A 20,087-nucleotide genomic window follows, 5' to 3' on the forward strand; every position below is an offset into this window, starting at 1 on the left:
CCTCTGCCATTTCCTGGCTCCCCATTATTATTTCCCCAGCCTCATTCTCTAAGGGGCCTATGTTTCCTTTGGCCTCTCCCTTTTTACATATTTAAAGAAGCTCTTACTGTCTGTCTTTATATTACTTGCTAGTTTACCCTCAAAGTTCATTTTCTCTTTATTATTTTTCTGGTAATCCTTTGTTGGTTTTTAAAACTTTCCCAATCCTCTGGCTTAGCACTAATTTTTGCCACATTGTATGTTTTTTCTTTCAACTTGATACTATCCTTAACTTCCTTGGTTAACCATGGTTTATCCCCTTCCTAGAATCTTTCTTCCTCACTGGGATATATCTTTGTTGTGAGTCATGAACTATTTTCTTAAACGTTTGCCATTGTTCATCAACCATCTTTTCTGCTAAATTCCTTTCCCAGGTCCACTCCAGCCAACTCTTCCCTCATTCCTTTGTAATTATCCTTATTTAAATTTAGCACAGTTGTTTCTGACCCAAGTTTCTCACACTCAAACTGAATGCTAAATTCTACAATGTTATGGTCACTGTTTCCTAGAGGATCTCTAACTCAGATAATTTATTAAACCTGCCTCATTACATATTACCAGATCCAAAGTAGCCCGATCCCTGGTTAGATCCGCAACATGTTGTTCTAGGAAACTGTCCTGAATAAACTATGAATTCTTGCTCGTAGTTACCTCTGCCAATTTGATTTTCCCAATCTGCATGAAGACTAAAGTCATCCATGATTAATGTACTGCCTTTTTTACATGCCCTCATTATCTCCTGATTTATTCTCTGCCCTACAGTCTAGCTACTGTTAGGGGGGCCTACGGACTATTCCACCAGTGTCTTCTTCTCCTGATTATTTCTTAGTTCCACCCATATGTATTCTACATCCTCCAGTCTAAAATCATTTCTTGCTACCTTACTTATTCCATCGCATACAAACAAAGCCACCCCACAATCTTTCCTTCCTGCCTGTCCTTTCAAAAAGTCACATAACTCTGAATATTTAGTTCCCAGCTTTGATCTCCTTGTAACCATGTCTCTGTAATGATTATAAGACCATACCCATTAACCTCCATCTGTGCCGTTAATTCATTTATTTTGTTCTGAATACTACATGCATTTAAGTAAAGAACCATTAATTTTTGCCCTTTGACCCTATTTGCTGCTGTTTTTTAATGTGCGTACACTCTGTCCCTTCCTGTCACACTCTGGGTATCATTACCTAAACAGCTGCCTTGCAAGGCTCCCATATCCTTTTGCTTTGTAAGCCTACGTATCCCCTCTCCAGAATCCTCCCCCAACTATTTAGTTTAAAGCCCTCTCTACAGCCCTAGTTATTCGGTTCGTCAGGACACTGGTCCCAGCACGGTTCAAGTGAACCCTGTCCCACCGGAACAGTTCCCTTCTACCCCAGAGCTGGTGCCGGTGCCCATGCCCAATGAACTGAAATCCATTCCTCTCACACCAATCTTTGAGCCACACATTTAACTCCTTGACTTGATGCCAGTTTGTCCGTCACTCAAGTAGTAATCCCAAGATCATTACCTTGGAGGTTCTGTTTTTTAATTTAGTGCCTAACTGTTCAAATTCTTTCAGCAGAACCTCAGTTCTGTTTCGATCATTGTCATTGGCACCAACGTGGACGACGACAACTGGATCTCTCCCCTCCCACTTCAAGTTCCTCTCCAGCTCTGAAGAGATGTCCTTAACCCTGGCACTGGTTAGGCACACAGCCTCCGGGACTCACGCTCAAGGCTGCAGAGAACATTATCTATCCCCCTAATTATACTGTCCCCTACCACTACTATGATCCTATTTTCTCCCCACAATTGAATGGCTCCCTGTACCACAATGCTGTGGTCAGTTCGCTCATCCTCCCTGCAGCCCCCACTCTTGTCCATACAGCTTGAAAGTACCTCGTAACCTGTTGGACAATTGAGGGGCTGAGGCTCCTCGAAAGCTACCTCCTGGGTCCCCATACCTGCCTCACCTGCGGTCACACCCTCCTGTCCCTGATCACAGACCATATCTGAATTACCTAATCTGAGGGGTGTGACCATCTCCTGGAGCAAAGTGTCCAGGTAACTTTCCCCCTCCCTGATGTGGCGCAATGCCTGCAGCTCGGACTCCAGCTCCTCAACTTGGATCCGAAGTTCCTCGAGCTACAAACACTTACGACAGATGTGTTCGCTCTGGATCACCTTGGTGTCCAGCAGCTCCCACATGCTGCAGCAGCAACACATCACCTACCCTGCCATCACTATCGTATTTTATTTTATTTATTAATTCATTACTCTAGCATCCCTGCTCTTTACACTTTATTGTAATTATTTTTTTTTACACCAGTATCAATCTTACACTTAAGTTATTTTTAAGAAAAAGAGGAAAAAAAGGGACTAGAGATTTAAACACAAACTAAAGACCTTAATTTTACTTTAAAGACTAGAAGTACTCAATCAGCTGCTTTCCCTGCACTCACGTCACGTTGTGGTCCGTGACGTCACTCTTCTGCTTGTCTCACATGAAGTCTCTCCGCTCTCTTTAAAACGAAGGGTGGAATTTTCCCAGAATTGCAATAAGCACGGTAGCGGGCGGGTAAAATGAAGTACTGCCCGCCGACAAAAATGACGGGTTTTCACGCTGTATCTTCCCGAGCCTGCCTCATTATTTATGCATTCCCGAGAAACACGCTGTTTCCACAGCGGGCATGATCTCATTCGCCTGCTCGCCATCACCCCGCTGTTGCATCACGCCGGCCGCCATCTTTAGAAGGCAGCCACCAGCAAAGCGCTCATTGCCACCAGCTCACCAATGCTGTCCAGGAGATATGGCCAGCAAAGGCAAGAAGACTGCAGCCCCCCCGCTTCAACGATGGGTCCGCCGAGCGACTGCTGGATGCCGTGGAGGCCCAACGGGATTTGCTTTACCCCAGCTTTGGCCGCAGGATGGGTAGCAATGTCACCAACCCAGCTTGGGAGACGGTGACAGCGGTGGTCAGTGCGAACGCCTTGCAGAGGAAGACAGCTACCTAGTGAGGCAAAAGGATGAATGATCTCCTCTCTTCCGCCAGGGTAAGTCACTCTTTTCATCACTCCCAACTCTCACACTCACAAACCCATCACACATCCACTGGGCCCTCATTCACTGCCAGTGCAAGGGACATCACCAATCAATCACTCTTACAGACCGTCATTGTCCTCATCCCATCCATGGGACCACTCAGCACCCACACAGGCCAGGCATACTTACCATTCAGCCCAGCACGAGTCCTGATACACTCCCCATCTCTATCCACGCAAGACAAACTGGCTCAGAACAGGAGGGAAAGGTCGCAGAAAAGTGGAGGGATGCCAGAAATCAAAGTTCTGACAGAATTCGAAAACAGAGCTATTCAGCTGGCCAGTGATGACCGGGACTGGTCCTGTGCTGATGGTGAGGTCGGCGCTGCTCTACCCAGTGAGGATCCAGCAATGCAACATCCATCAGACAACCATGCCGTGAGTGATGTGTCCTCTTTCACAGGCCACTGCCATACACTAGTTACCTCCCCTTGCTTTCGCAGGCACGCCTGCAGTCTGTCCACCTTCAGGCTGAGGTGATAGTGCAAGCATTACAACGCACCAAGGTCAACACTGGCAGGATGGTGGCCGCCATGGAGACCTTGGTCCAGGATGTCACTCCTGCATAGGCTTAACTCATCACTGATGGCATAGTTGGCCTCCAGCAGTGTGTGTGTGTATATATGAGAGGCGTGCTGGGAAGCTCGATCTCACTCCAGCTACCTCTTCCGCTCACGGAGTCAGCCAGAGGGCAACAAAAATGACAGGTCTTGTCCCCTCGGGCACCCACAGGGAGGAGGATCAACAGGTGCACACTCCAGGGCCGTCCACCCAGGTGACTCTAAGTGTGACCGGTCCATCCGAATCCTATCTTCCTGTGACCTCCGCAGGTCCAGCTTCACAGGCTGGAAGAGAGTGCTACTGCCACACAGAGGGACATTGAAAGCACGTCGGGACCCTGCAAGTCCCGGCCCTCCAGAGGAGGCCAGCCAACGTCATCACAGACAGGGTGTTGCAGTCAGCAGGCTGCCTTCACCTCTGCTGTGGATGTCCGGGGAGCACCAAGACATAACGGCAGGGTTAGGAAAGTTAGGTAAAAAAATAGTTGCACAGCCTGGCCACGGGTGTTGATCACTTGTACATACTGTTCACTATTGTCAATAAGCTCCAAAGGATGTCTCTCCCTGCCTGTGCCTCCTAGTTCTGATGAGCAGTGTTCTTGTCAGTCAGATGTGAAACCTTTCTGCACAAGATAAAAGGCAGGTGTCTCAGTCCAGTGCCTCTTCCTTGTGCTCTGTGTGGCCTTCAGACCACAGTGATGGTCCGGCCTCACAGGCATCAGTAATGTTTCCAGGGAGTGTAACTCGGTCAATGCTGGTCATTGCTGCCAGAATGCAGTGGGCAGGCGCCACAGAGTTCTTGCATTCTCTCTGTGTGCTCTCAGCACCTTTAAGGTGGGGCTGGCCCTCATCACACCAGCATCTCCGACCAGTGATGCTGAGCACCAGCTCCTGAAGGGCTGAGGTGCTGAAGGCGGACACAGCATCAGATGTGTCTAAAGTTTCATGGCTGTATCTCCGAGATGGCCCTGATCATGGAGCACAAGCAAGCTGCCCTCGGCCAGATGGGAGTCAGACATTCTCAGAGGCTATGTGAAGATCTATGGAGTGTCCTCACTGCATATTGTCATCAGCCTCCTGCGATCGAGCGACTTTTTAGGGCCTCCACTGCATCTCCATGACAGGAGCATTCTCAGAGGGTATTGGCGCTGCCATAAGCCAGTCTGGAGTGAAGAGTTCACAACTGCGATGTGAGGATCTATGGGGGCACCTCACTGCATGTCATCACCATCCTCCACAAACCTGGCAGCTATGAGGGCCCCCCGTGTGCACCTCCTTCATCTAGCCAGTGCGAGAGCCTCATCCCCGTCATCATCACCACCGAGGACCCCCTCACCCTCATTCCCATCGGCGTCCTTCTCATCGGAGGAGACATCCAACTCCTCCATCCCCTCCTCGGCCAGCTCCTCTCCCCGTTGCAGCGCCAGGTTGTAAAGGGCACAGCACACCACCACCACCACGATGCGTGATACCCTCTGTGGTCTGTATTGCAGGCTCCACCAGACCGGTCTAGGCACCAGTACCGCATCTTCAGCATCCAGGTGGTTTGCTCCACCAAGTTGCCAGCTGCTGCATGAGCCTCATTATAGTGTCACTCTGCCGCAGTCTGAGGCTACCACACGGGTGTCATCAGCCACGGCCTCTGTGGGTAGCCCTTGTCCTCGAGGAGCCAACTCTGCAGTCTCTGTGCACCCTGGAAAGCTGCAGGGATCTGCAAGTGACTCAGGATGTAGGTGTCATGCACACTCCCTGGAAACCATGCGCATACCTGCAGGGTGCATTTCTGGTGGTCGGATACCAGCTGCACGTTCAGTGAGTGGAAGCCCTTGTGGTTGATGAAGTCCACTGAGTGTAGCGATGGAGACCTGAGCACCACACGAGTGCATTCAATCGCACCCTACACCTGTGGGAATCCCGAGATCAGGACGAATCCAATGGCTGTCCTGGTCCCGGGCGAAATGCACAAAGTTGTGTGCCATGGATGGCACCTGTGACCTCATGGATACATTTGTGGGTGGCGGATTGAGAGATCCCACAGAGGTCACCTGAGGAGCCCTGAAATGAGCTACTGGCATAGAAATTGAGCGCCACGGTCACTTTTACAGCCACTGGCAGTGGATGCCTCCCAGCACAGACTTTGAGTCCGCCACCACTTTATTGGACCGCGAAGCAGTTGGACTGCACACGTTGTACAGTCTCCTCACCAATGCTGGCCATGTAGCAGTCATTGCTGGAGGCGCTCACAGCCCTTTGCAATCTCAGCATCCTGGTTTGGACCAGTGTCCCCCATGTCACAGGTTGACAGGGCAGCCAAGCAGCACACTCATCTCTGGCCATCCAAGGGGTGACCAGCACTCTCCGGGAATCATTAAGGGGCAGTCACGCAGGGCCAGGAGAGGTGCTAAGTACAGCCATGATAACTACATCTCTCTCTCTTTCATGCTGCAGGAGGACCACGTCAGGATCATGGATCCTGCTGACCTAGCTGTCTGCATGATGGCCTACAGAGACTGTAGAAGATGGAGGAGAGAGTGACTGAGGCACCTGGCCGTGCAAGGCAGAAGCAGCAACCTCAGGAAGAAGGGGGAGCCCTGCACACGCTGCCCAGAAGCGACAGTGAACCGTGGCAGGTCAGCGTCTAGCGACACCCAGGGTCTATGGACACTGCCTGCCATTCCTGCAGATGACTGAGAACCAGTATCGCCGATGACTGCGCATGTCTAGGGACCTGGTAGCTCACATCTGCCACTTATTGCAGGGCTTGGCGCCAAGGAGACGTGGAGCCCTTTGGTGCCTCCGCATTGCTTGCATGGGTGGCCAGGCTAGGAGCCTGACCCCAATCATATCACTGTGGCTGTGCCTGATCTGTCTTAGTTGCAGATGCATGGTCAGTTTATACAGGTGTCCCCAATGCGTGGCTACTTCCCTCACTTACCTTGCCCCCCAACTCAATTGCCTTTGCACGGGATGCAATGCCAGGGCAGCACTTGGCCCCTACGCCCCCTCCCCCCGACCCCGCCTCAGCAATTGCCTCCCAGCACTTGTCCCCGGACACCATCCCCCCCTCAGCAGTCGCTTCTGGGGCCAGGCATCAGTTGCCCCTACCCCCTGGCATCCGACGCCTGTAAACAACAGGCGAACTATGGAGAACACAGCTGTTCACTCACCTCAGTTCCCCCCAATTGAAGGCCACCAAGTGCACACGCCTGTGTGCTGTTGTGAAACACATCAACGTGCTTTCCCCGCTGACGTGGACGGACAATACAGCGGGGTTCCAAGAGCCTGGCGGGATGGTCTTTTAATTATATGCTAATGTATTACAATGAGCTCCCCGCCGACCGATGGCGGGAAACACGGCCTGGCACTGGCGGGCTGAGCAGATGATCGCGACCTGCCTTCACGCTGTCGCTGCATCCTGCCATATCTTCCACGCACGCCACCTATCACACCCGCCACCAGCGGTCTTGGAAAATTCTGCCCAAATTCTTCCCGCTCTCTTTAAAATGAAGATAGCTTTTGTAACTTGCATTATCGTTACAAATTTCTATATATCTGTGGAGGCATAGTTGTAAGTGAAGGAGTATTGTAACATAGTTCATCTTTTCTTGCTTAATGAACATTTCATGCTTTGTTAAAAGTTCATTAGCTGACTCTGGAAACTCTGTTCAGTAGTCCCTCTCCACATATCTAAACAAACAAATAAAAGTTAGGATCTATCAAGCTGGGTTTCACCCTGGGATCAGGCTTTTCTAATGGTAACCTCAGCTCGGGGTCCTAACAACAGGCAGAGTTTTGGAGTGAGCTCCAGTTTATGGAGAATGGAAAATGGGAGGCCAGCCAGGGGAATACTGGAACAGTCCAGTACCATAAGCACAGGCGAGGGTTTCAGCACCAGCTGAGCTGGCACAGAGTTGGAGTCGGAAGATACGAAGGAGCTGAAAGTGTGTGGTCTTGGTGATGACATGGACGTGCGGCTGGAAGCTTATCTCTGGTCAGACACAACACCAGGTTCTGGTTCAGCCTCAGACAGTTGCCAGGGAGAGGGATGGAGTCAGTGGCTACAGAAAGGGGTTTGTGGTGGGGACTGAGGACAACAGTTTCAATCTTCCCAATATTTAGTTGGAGAAAATTTCTGCTCATTCAGCACTGGCTATTGGGCAAGCAATCTGACAATTTAGAGATAGTGATGGGTTGAGAGGGGTGGTAGGGAGGCAGAGCTGGGTGTCGTCAGTGTACACGTGGATTCTGAATGCTGTGTTTCTGCATGATATTGCTGAGCGGCAGCATGTAGATGAGAAACAGGAAGGGGCCAAAGATAGATCTCTGGGTGCAGAGTTGGGGGGGGGGGTGGGGTGAGTGGGAAGAGAAGTCATTGTAGGTAATTCTCTGGTTAAGGCTGGATAAAAGTAGAACCACGAGTGCAATCCCACCCATGTGGACAAAAGAGAGGAGAGGTGTTGGAGCATGGGAGAAGGATGGTGTGGTCAACCATGTCAAGGACTACAGATACATCAAAGTGAGATTGTTAACAATGGTCATAAGATGTCATTTATGTGTCACGGGCACTTTAAAAGAAGTGTTTCCCCAAAGTCGCCTACGAACAATGTATTTGTATGCAAGTGTATGTTGTACCCCTGGAGTGAGTAATTCAATTTAAAATTAACCCAGCAGCAAAGCCTTTCTACTTAAACAGGAAAGGGTTAGTTTATTTCACACTGTTGCTCTGCATGTTACCCAAGAAAAAGGTAAAATTATTAACACATACGTACACGAAAGTTACAAAAGAAGAGAAAAAAATGATACTTATAAGTGACTTCAAAACATAGCAGGTCTGCACCAAATATGTAGTAAACATGATTTGAGATGTTGTGATGTCTGAAATGAAGGTCTTGAGATTATTGAGTCGTCTCTGCAGCTACAATGGCTTCTACTGTTGAACCTGCTGCCAGAGGTTGCTTTAACAGGTGAGCTTAGTACTAGGAATCAGGTTTAGAGAAGATTCCTTGCTTCTAGTTGTTCAGGAATGGTACTTTTAGCTTCCTGATTACATCAAATTATTAGCCATTTCTGGATGTCTCTCCCTGGGTTGAAGCTTCTTCAAGATGGATCTGAAAGGGCAGGCTAATTTTTCCTGCTACCTTAGCAGAGAGTAAAATTGGCCACTGTATCATGTGATCTGGACAAAATGCCAAGTCATCTTCTAAATAAGGTAAGTCTCCTTACCACCTCCAGTGTTCAAAAAGGCTAAAGTTTTTCACACCTTCAGGAAAAGTCATCGTCTGTTTGAGGACTCTTGGAATTTCAAAAGTATTTTCATGTCTGCATGTGTCTGCTTGCAAGCCTTCTGGAAGCTTGACAACAGTGCAGTTGTAAGGTCAAATGACCTGTGGCAGCCATCTTGAAGATCACAGTGTCTCTTTTAAAGGAGGGCATACAGGTTTTTAAATTTTTTTAAACAATTCTCATATCTGCTCCACATGACATAGGACTTTGATAAATGCTTTCAGTATGGTGGTAGGGCCTGATTGGAGAGATTCAAAAATGGAAATCTGGGTGTTAAGAAACCTATACTTACCTTCTGAGGTCGGGAACTCCAGTTCCAGATGACCTAAAGAACACAAAACAACCGAACTGCGCACATGCGCTGGCTGGGAAGTGGCCGCATTTGCGCAGTTCGGTTGTTTTGTGTTCTTTAGGTCGTGGACCAGCCCTGCACACCTGCGCAGAGAAGAGAGGGAGGGAGGGAGGAATGGTGTGAAAAGTTAGGTCAGATAACCTGACAGGAATGCCATTGTAGGGAGGGTGTACTAGGGAAAAGGACACGGGAGAGGGAAGGGGAAGGTCCCAAAAGGAAATCCCGGGTAAGGGATTAAAGACAGGGACAGGCATAGATCCAGTTAAGTCAAGTTAAAAGGAGGAAGCAGAGAAATAGGCTCTGAATTAAAGAAAGTGCTGCAGGGAGCAGACTTTAAGCAAAGTGGGAACAAGAGAAGCCCCAAAGATCAGAGAATGCAGCTGAAGGTTGGTGGCTCCATGCTGCAGGCCAATCCTTTTGGAGCTGAGCTGTCCTGCTTGGCGTGGCTGAAGATCTGAAATTGTGCTTGGAAGGTGAAGCTTAAGTGTACTCCAGATGCAGGGGAAAGGATTCCTGGAAGGTGAGATCAAAACCCTGCGAGGTGGGTCATTGTTGAAGCTATCTGAGTAGGAGCGACTTTGGGAGAGAATTCCAAGGCGAGATCTTCAAAATGTAGAGATTGGAAACCCTCATGAGATAGATGAAGTTTCAAATGAGACTAGTTGGCTCACAACGTGACAAATGTCTGTTGAGAAATCCACAGAATCTGGTTTGGTCACATCTGTCATCTATTGCGAGCATGGTGTGTCTGACCACAGTTTGTCTATTAATTCATATACACCTCCTTCACATACCCTGAAAGTTGGAGTTTAAAATAGAAATTGTAAATTGTTTTTATTTTTGATCTTAAAAAGTTTATTTTTGTTTGTTCAAAACTAGTGGAATCTTGTGGCTTTCTTCACTTAGTGTCTTGAATCTCGGCCAAGGGTCATGGGAAAGATGAGAACAGATGTGGGAGGTGAAAACGCTTCAAGGGCTTGAGAGTAAAAGGAAATTGGAGATGGGGAGGTAGTTTGCAATGAAAGAGTCTCAAAGCTTTTTGACCAGAGGGGCGAGGATGGCCAATCTGAAGGCGAGGGGCAAGTACGCGAGGAGAGAAAACCAACATTAAATGTCAGGTAACAAGGGGCCGAGGAGGGGAAGTTAGGTGGGTAGCAATTTGGTGTGAAGAGGAGCGAGGGAGCATGAGGTGGGTCTTATGGACAAGATGGGCTCGGACTGAGCACGAGGGAAATAGGAGAGGAACTGGAGAAAAGTTCAAGACAATGTTGGTGGGGAGGCAGAGCTTTAGAGGAAATTTGGCCCAGTGGGCTAGGGAAAGGGAGAGATGTTGCAGAGTCAATTGAACATATACCCTTAATCTTTCGTGACAAAGGAGTGCATGAGCTCCTTGCACTTGTTGTCAAAGATCAGGGTGGAGGAGACAAGGAAAGGAGAGAAGGTTCTAAGAGGATGGTTTATGGTGGAGAAAAGAAGCCAGAGGTCACCTTTGTATTCCAGGAAGATCCTGGAATAATGAGCAGCTTTGGCAGACGAGAGCTGGACCCAATAGTGCTTTAAATTGTCCAGCCAGAGCAGTTGTTATAAACTCAAGGGGGTGGCCGTAAATGTACATAGGGGAGTTCACATGGAGAGAAATTAAGGGAGGATGGGAGGGCAGTGAACTCAAGAGGAGGGAGAGCACGATTAATTCAGATGGGGGTTGAAATCACCGAGGACAAGAAGCTGCTCAGTACAGAGGCTGAGGAAGGAAGAATGAAGATATTTCAGTGAGAAAGTTGGCACGGGACTTGGGTGGGCAGTAGAAAATTAGGATTTTAAAATGAGGCGTGAGGACTGGAACAAGGCGAGATATTCAAAGGGGAGTTTGTGCCAAGTGTCCAAATTGTGTATCACCCAAGCACTGTTGTGTAAGTCAGAGCATGTTAACTCTATAGCAACAGGAACTCCAGCCAAAATAATCCATGTTTTGTGTTATGCCTATATGCCACAAAAGCAGCTTTTACAAAGCCCCTTGGTGTTCTCATTCACTGTCTGTTTTTTTTTTGCAAAGGCTTCAGACGGATTGGTTTATCTTTACAGAATGGAAATGAAGGAAAGCATGGGTTCACTCAAAGGGTTGTGAATCTTTGGAATTCTCTACCCCAGAAGGTTGTGGATGCTCCATCATTGAATACAGTTAAGGCTGGGATAAACAGAGTTTTGGTGCCTTGGGGAATTAAGGGATATGGGAAGTGGGCTGGAAAATGGCGTTGAAGCCTAAGATCAGCCATGATTTACTGAATGGTGGAGCAGACTCAAGGGGCTGTGGGGTCTACTCCTGCTCCTATGTTCTTACAATGGTCACTGAGCTAGGTCTATTTTTGTAATGCTGTAAAATAAGTGATGTGGGGGGGGCAGTTAGATCAGTTGGCTAGATGGCTAGCATGTGGATCAAATTAAAGCCAACAGCATGGGATTCAATCCTTGTTCTAGCCGAGGTGGACACGAAGTCTGCCTCCTTGTCCTACTGTTAGTAAAAAAATCCCGGCACTTTGCTGTGGTATGGTGATAATTGCCAATGATCTGCCTTTGGGCAGAGATCCTGGTAGAAGATCTCAGGACGCACTTCAATTTAGATGCTGGAGCAGAAGCTTCAGTTCTTTCAGATATTGAACCATGGTTAGTCAAGAGAGTTCTACAATCATCCCATACAAAGTTACACGGACCAGGAGGAGCAGAGCTGATGGTTCTGGGAGAATTAACAGCTATATTAAAGCAGAGAGAGAATGTAATTACTGTAGTACTATACATAAGTCAAGATCAGAGTTGTTTGCTGTTAAGTAGAAAGATTTGTATGGAATGGCATCTAATCCGCAGAATAGAAGAAATGAAGAACGGTGAAGGTCAATCAGGAGACTCTAGAGCAGAATTTCCAAAGTTATTTACAGAACTGGGAGAGCTAAAAACCCCAAACCCAGAAGTGAAACCAATACGCTTATATATACCCAGAAAGGTTCCACACCCTTTACTTCCATAAGTAAAGAGAGAGACTGATCAATGGTAAGATAAGGAATCATGTCACCCATAAAAGACCCAATGAGCTGGTGCTCAGGGATGGTACTGGTTTCAAAGCCAAGTGGTTCTATAAGAATGTGTGTTGATCTCACACAACTCAAAAAGGCTTTGAAAAGAAAAGTCTATCCAATGGTATCAGTAGATGAGAGTTTAGCTAAATTAGGGAAGGGTTCAATATTCTCTAAGTTAGACGCAAACAGCAGATTCTGGCAAATACCACTAGAAGAGGAGCCCAAGCTTCTCAACTTTCATAACACCATTTGGAAGATTCTGTTTTAACATGTTACCCTTTGGAATAACATCAGCACCAGAGATATTTCAAAAAATAATGTCAAACCTTTCAGAGGGCTTACATGGTGCTGTCTGCCACAGGGATGATGTGTTGATACATGGGTCCACTCAAGCTGAGCACATCATGAGAGTGAGAGCAGTGCTGAGAAGACTACAAGAGGCAGGATTGACAATCAACACTAAGTGTGAGTTTTCACAGACAATAATCAGGTTTCTTGTATCAGGGCCAGTTAGCTCATAACACCAACAGCACAAGTTTGATTCCTGCTCCAACTTGAGGTAACAAAGGCAAACCACCACCGAAAAAGAAAATCAACTAAGAAAACTGCTCAGGGTGAAGCATCAGCAGACAATGAGCCAAGGACCTAACTTCAGGCAGAGCATACAACATAGTCATACACTTGAGATTGGAGAGTGGGCAGAAACAGGACCTGGAGGCAGTAACCACCGCCTAGAATGGTTCTGGGTGCTCTTTTTGCCCAGTCAGCAGCACCTAGAAGTGTAAGGGAAATAAAGTGGACCCAGAGGCAGTAACCACCACCTAGAAGAGCTATCCAATGCAATCTGTGGCTCCAGAGCACAGTGGTCACAGTGTGAGAGAAATCAAGTGTGACATCACAGGAAAACAGATAAAAGGATTGGCTGGTGAATATTTTGTTCTTTTATCTTTAAAACTCATGTAATTTATTAGTAATTGTAAGGTTTTATTAGCTATAGTAAGGTTTACTAGCAGTAGTAAAAGGTTATTGGGAGTAGCAGTGTTTATTAATTATATTGTGCATCAGTAAAATTAATTTAAAGATGCCAAGAGAGCAAAACAATCTACATTTCCTACGAGACTTAAACATGAAATGTTCAGAATGATTAGGAGACTGAAGCATTGGGTTTCCAGGAACATCAGAGAACGCTGAAGTCTGAACAGAGGTCAGGGGGGAGGTGTAGTATAATGGACTTTGTTAGGCTAAGTCCCATAAAGGGAGTGATATACATCATTTTCCAATCGAAAAGGAACTGTTCCCAAATCAGGATCACATTGAAAGGTTATAGTCACGGTATCTACAGTGTTCTCACCTACTTACTTTAAAACCTTGGGATAGACTCAAAGTTGATGTTAGAATTACAGAACCTAGTGATGTCATCTCCCCTCATCCACTTAACATCATACGTTCCCTATGTATCCACAGATGAAAAACAGTTGGAGGCAAGATTTGCTGACTTTGGGAGATTCTCAGCATGACACTACAGTGCCAGAAGTACTGTATTTTAAACTACCATATTACCAGGCATGTATTTGCACTTGTAGGGTAAATAGCAACTTTGTTTTGCTATGATTTTATATTGATTACTGAACAACTCTACCATTGCCCACATTTTTTTTTTTAAAAAGAAGCAGAATAATAAGGATGTAGTCATCAGGGATAGAATTTTTAAGAAATTCTTTCATGGGATTTTCCCATCACTGGCAAGGTCAGCATTTGTTGCCCATTCCCCAGTGGCCTTGAAGGTGTGGTGAGCTACTTTCTTGAATTGCTGAAGTTCATCTGGTGCAGGTACATCCACAGTGCTGTTGGGAAGGGAGCTCCAGGATTTTGACCCAGCAATGATGAAGGAGCTCTGCATTACTAGTTCAGTGATATTACCACATCTTCCCTCAATGATTGTAGATAGTGGAGAAGCTTTTGGGAACCAGGAGGTGAGTTGCTTGCCTCAAAATTCCCAGCCTGTAACCTACTTTTGTAGTATTTATATGGTTGGTCCAGTTCAATTTCTGGTCAATGGTAACCTCCAGGATGTTGATACTGGGAGAATCAGCAATGGTAATGCCATTGAATGTCAAGGGAAGATGATTAGATTCTCTCTTGTTGGAGATGGTCATCGCCTGGCATTTGTGTGGTGCGAGTGTTACTTATCAGCCCAAGCCTGAATGTTGTCCAGGTCTTGCTGCATATGGGTGTGGATTGCTTCAGTATGTGAGGAGTTGCAAGTGGTACTCAACATTGCACAATCGTCAGTGAACATCCCACTTCTGACCTTATGATGGAAGGAAGGTCATTGATAAAGCAGCTGAAGATGGTTGAGCCTCAGACGCTGCCCTGGGGAACTCCTGCAAAGATGTCATGTGACTGAGATGATGGACCACCAACAACCACAACCATCTTCCTTTGTGCTAGGTATGCCTCCAATTAGGGGCTAGATAACATGTGCAGGATTTTGGGTTGGGTCAAATAGGAATTCCAAGTCTGCACTGTGCTGGAACCAGCCACTCAGCAGTAAGTTTCCCTGAATTGGCAATTACTGGCCAGAGGACATGTTCACCGTCCAATTAGGAACAGCGGGCAGGCTCTCAAAGTTGGAGGGTCAATAGGAGGTCCTCCGGCACATTAGGAAATGACCCTACCTTTGCACATAAGGAAGATAAAGGAGCAGCTTCATCTTGAGGCACCCTCTCAAAGCTTTTACTTAAAATCAAATGACCACAGTTATTGCTAGGTAGGCTTCAAAGTGTACCTCGAGTGCTGGAACCATGGCCTTGCTGCCAAGAAACCGCCAGGTGGCCAACCTGTTCTCGATGCCGCTGATAATTGGCTTTTTAAACTCACCCCAATTGGCTATTCACCGCTTGCAGGAAGGGAGCCCTTCTACCCATCAATCCCACCTCGGGATGATGCCAGAAAACTGGGGCAGAATTACGCCCCTGCCCACTTACCGCCGTACTGACCCCAATGAAAGGGCAGAATTTTCAGCCCCACGTCACTGCAGTTGGAGGTCAAATTACCAACCTGGTACAAGGGTAAAGGATATCTCAGAGTAACTGAAGGGAATGTGGGAGGGGGAATGGAAAATCCAATTACCATGAACCATGTTTCGACCAACACAAGGAAAAGGTCCTGACAAGGGAATATCAGCAGTTAGGAATTAAATTTTAAAATAAAACAAAACATACTTCACAAATGGCAATCTCAGGATTGCTACCCGAGTCATGCGCTAACTGGCATAGGGGCAGACAGATAAACGTGTGGTCAAAAGATTGGTGTGGGAAGGAAAGGCAGGTTAGAGGCCTGGATGCTGCTGCTAATGTATATTTCAGAGAGTAGACCTATATTTACTCATGTACATATATGATTCCATTGTGTGCATTCTCACCTATTGCTCTGGAATCTACAGGTATCAGTAACAAAGGAATCTCATAATAATACATAATTCGTAAAGGTCTGTGATGCATATATGGTACTGGGCTGTCTGAAGTTGAGGCCATGCTCATTCTTTACAGAGACACAACCAATTTGTTAACATTAATTCAGTGCTATCCAATATGCTTTTAAACTGCTTTCACCTCTGGCTGGGTCAGCTGAACCAATGCCACTTCATCACAGAATGCCCCTTTAATTTAGTGATATAAGCACTGTGGTGTTATGGCTCAGTGATCACCAGATGCCAACTTTAGCCATGCTAAGTGACTGCCATATTCTTGCTCACTGCTGGTCTGACTGTTTAGCCCCAGCCCAGGGAATTTGGAAAGGAATGGGGTCGCCCATCTGTTGACTGCTAGATCTTTGGCATCCAGCTAAATAAATCAGAGCAAACTCAACTGCACAAGCAGCCAATACAAAACACAACTGTTTCTGTTTCTACCTGAAGTGATTTGTATATTAAAATTCCAGCATAGCATCCACAGCACTGACAAAGAACAGTATAAAAGCAGAACAGACATCTGGGCTATTCAAAGGCTTCTTTCCCCATTTCCAATTTATTACCCTCTTTCTGGGGTAGATTTCTCTCAACCACAACAACCATTTGCCTGCTTACCTAATTGGCCATTATATCAATCATCTAATTCACTGTGGGAGCATCACAGCTGATGCCAGTCTATTATCCACATGAGCACCTTCCAGGAGGCATCATTCAATAGTGATTAGAAAAGGGAACTCCCACTCCATGTTACCCAAATCCAGGTATGCCAAGGCCCAAGAATAGCACCTCCACCTACTGCCAACCAGGCCGAGAATCAAAAGTTACCTTGTACAACAGAGAAGCAATCCATTGACACAGCCACTCCAAGGGCGGGGAAAAAGAGGAATGTCCTACCTGAAAAAGCTGAGGTCCACCACTAAATAGAGGACGATGGTTGTGAGGAGCAATGCAATGCATTTACGTTTCATCGTGAGGTACCTGAATAAATAAAACACCCAGAGTCAGATGTGCAGATGAATCACAGAATGTAACCGCACAGGAACAGATCCTACAGTCCATCCAATCTTCACTGCTGTATTCCTTCACAAGCACCTCGTTTAAAATCTAGTCACTCCAGATATTGTTCAATGTTCCACCTTTGAAAGCAACCCAATTCCCTTTTAAAAAGAACCCAAGTTCTGTTTCACCACCACTTTTGTGGTGAGAATTCCACTCTCCACCGAAAGTTGCTTCTTCTAATCTCACCCTTCATGTTTTGTGATTATCTTAATCTTTTTCCCCTTCGTTATCATCTGACCATTGCTGTTCATTCAATGTATTATTCCCAATGATAATCCTTCGTGATATTGGAGGCTTCTAAATTGGAAAGTTCTGAAATATGCTAAGAGATTTGAGATGTCTCGTCCCTGGTAATATCCTTTAAAACCAATAGAAAAAAAGGTGCAGTGATGGATTTATATCTTTCCTTGACAAGAGGAGAAAGAGGACCCAAATAACTTTCCTCAGAGCAGCCCCAGCACCAATGTAACTTCACCAGATGAGCGATGGAAATCCTGTCTGTGTGGGAGAAGGAGCTTCCTCCATGCTTTTAAACTTTGGTCTTCAAAGTGAGGGATGTTAATACTGGGGAATGAAACATGTTCCACTGTTAGCACTCAGGTGACAGCATCAAGTATGCCCAGGTTAGGTATAGAACAGGTTAGATTCAGTGTTTAGGCTGCTTTTACATTTCCATTTCGCAAAATACTAATCTCACACAGCCCAAACTGGGTGTAAAACTGACAGGACTTGCTAAACAAGCTGCTAGGCAGGCTGGTTTTTAAAATGAGACTTTGAGAATGGGCAGCACCAGTGCATCTCGCACAAACGTTAAAGCAGCTTAAAGTTCCCGGTGCTGCAGGAATGTGTTCAGTACCAATCTCAAAGCAACTACACTGCCTCAATATGGTAATTTTACGATATCCAGGCATCTTATTCAGAGAGGCTATGGGACTACAATTTAAATGTAGAGTTTTCTGCTGTGAAAGAACTAGGGACTGAACTGAGCCGATTTTAAAAATAAGAAACTCTCCATCCCTAGTTGTGGTGGTGGGCTTTCTTGAAGCACAATCTTTTTAGGCAAAATAGTTTAGGACTCTAATCTAGCGCTGAAGGAGGAAGAACAATGTGTCCCAGTAAGGATGGGGAGAAATTTGGCTGGGGAATTTGCAGGCAATGGTGTTCCCATAACCCTGCTGCCTTAGTCCTTCTTGGTGCGAGAGGTCACAGGTTAGTCGAATGCATCCTGGAGATTATACACACTGAAGATCCTGTGCCTTGTGAGGAAGGGAGTGGATTAAACCTGGAGGAATGGAGTGCTGATCAAGCACACTGCTTTGTCCTGAATTGACCCATCCAGGCAAGTGGAGAATATTCCATCACACTCCTGACTGTGGCCTTGTAGGGTGAAGAAGAGACTTGAAAGTCAGAGTTGAGTTACTTGTCACAGAATACCCAGATTCTGACCTCCTTTAGAAGCCATGCCATTTATGTGGCTGATGAGTTTTTGGCCCCCAGAATGCTGATGGTGGGGGGATTTGATGATGGTAATGCCATTGATTGCTAAAGGGAGGTGGTTAAACTCTCTTGTAGGAGATGGTCATTGCCTGGCACTTGTGTGATGCAAATGTTCCATGCCACTCATCAGCCTAAGCTCAAATTCTGCCCATGTCTTGAATGATTGAGGAACTGTGCATAATGTTCATCTCCATTCAATCATCAGTAAACAGCCTCACTTGTAGCCTTACTATGGAGGGATGGTCACGTAGAAAGTAACAAAAGATAGTTGGGCCGAGGACACTGCCCGGTGAATGAACTTCTGTAGTCTTATCCTCGGGCATAGGCGATTGACCTTCAACATCACAACTATTTTCATTTGGGCCAGGTATGACTCTAGTCACTGGAGAGTTTTCCCATCTCCACTGGCTTCAGTTATGGTTGAGCTCATTGGCACAACTCCTGGGTGAATATTGCCTTGCTGCCAAAAGGTAGGTCATTCTGGGCTCACTACCTGTCATGCAACTCGTGGTAAACTTTGAACAAAGGTTGTAATAATGCCTGGAGAGGAGGCATCCTGGTGGAACTGAGTAAGCATCAGTGAGGTTACTGTTGAGTAAGCAAGTGCCGCTTGATAGCACTGTCAGCAACATCTTTCATCACTTTTCTGACGGTTGTAAGCAAACAGATGGGACAGTAATTGGATGGATTGGATCAATCCTGTTGTGTGTGAACAGAACACAGAGTAATTTCCATATGCAAGCAGGTATCAGCGTTGTAGCTGCACTGTAATAAGATGGCTGGGGTGGAGGAAGCTATTCCTGGAGCAAATATCTACAGCACTACAACCGGGATATTTTCAAGGTGCACAAACGCCTTGGCTGGATTCAGTGCACTTAGCTGTTTCTCAATGTCACATGGAGTAAACTAAATTGGCTCAGACCTCGAGAGGAGGCGGGGAAGGGTCATGTGCTCAGTGCTTCTGACTGAAGATGGCTGCAAATGCCTTGGCCTTTGCATGCGGTAGGTTCCACCATCAACAATAAGGATATTCATGAAGCCTCCTCCTCCTGTTAGTGATCTAGTTGAGCACCATTATTCACAACTGGATGTGGCAAGGCTGCACAAAATTTGGTCTGTCAAAATTTAAGATAGCGTTCTTACAGGCATGAGATGAAGGAGCTTGCAATCTACTAATCTCGATTAATGTGCGAAATGGACCCAGAGATTAAATCTATTCAATCCTCCATTACAAAGTATGATTCATCACAAAGCAGTTGCATTTATACTTCAACACTGATTCTTTAAAAAAATGTAAGTGTGCTACCAGTGAGAATAGGCTAGCAGCTCCCAATTACATTGTGCACTTTCTGCCTGTGGAAAATGGAGCTCAGTACTCAGCAGGTGTCCAAATGCTGGTTAATTTTTAAAGAACTTATCACTTATAACGTCTTTCACACCCTCAGGCCATCCCAAAGCATTTCAGTGCCAAAGAATTCACCTTAAAGTGGAGTTACTGTTGTCTTGTAGAGCAATTATGGCAGCCAGTTTGTTACATACAGCAATGAGATGAATTAACAGTTAATTCAGTCGAGGTTGGTTAATGGATGTACCATTTCCCAGGGTACTGGGAGGCTTTGCCTTTACTTTCTGAAGGCATCACAAACACAGGATGTCAGGGACTCCAGTCCACA

General features: G+C 46.3%; 1 protein-coding gene across 2 annotated transcripts in view; it reads right to left on the bottom strand.

The window, feature by feature from the left end:
• LOC144690570 (alpha-1,3-galactosyltransferase 2-like) overlaps positions 1-20,087 on the bottom strand; it is a 61,808-nt gene that overhangs the window by 24,637 nt on the left and 17,084 nt on the right. Inside the window, exon 2 of one of the 2 annotated variants that reach the window (XM_078558183.1) lies at positions 16,753-16,836. In XM_078558183.1, the coding sequence (XP_078414309.1) occupies positions 16,753-16,836 (84 nt within the window). Of the gene's footprint in view, positions 1-15,773; positions 15,811-16,752; positions 16,837-20,087 lie in introns of those variants that run through there. The other variant, XM_078558184.1, reaches the window with a different exon arrangement.

This window comes from Cetorhinus maximus, chromosome 15 (assembly GCF_964194155.1).
Source record: "Cetorhinus maximus chromosome 15, sCetMax3.hap1.1, whole genome shotgun sequence".
In the NCBI taxonomy this organism is placed as follows: Eukaryota; Metazoa; Chordata; class Chondrichthyes; order Lamniformes; family Cetorhinidae; genus Cetorhinus; species Cetorhinus maximus.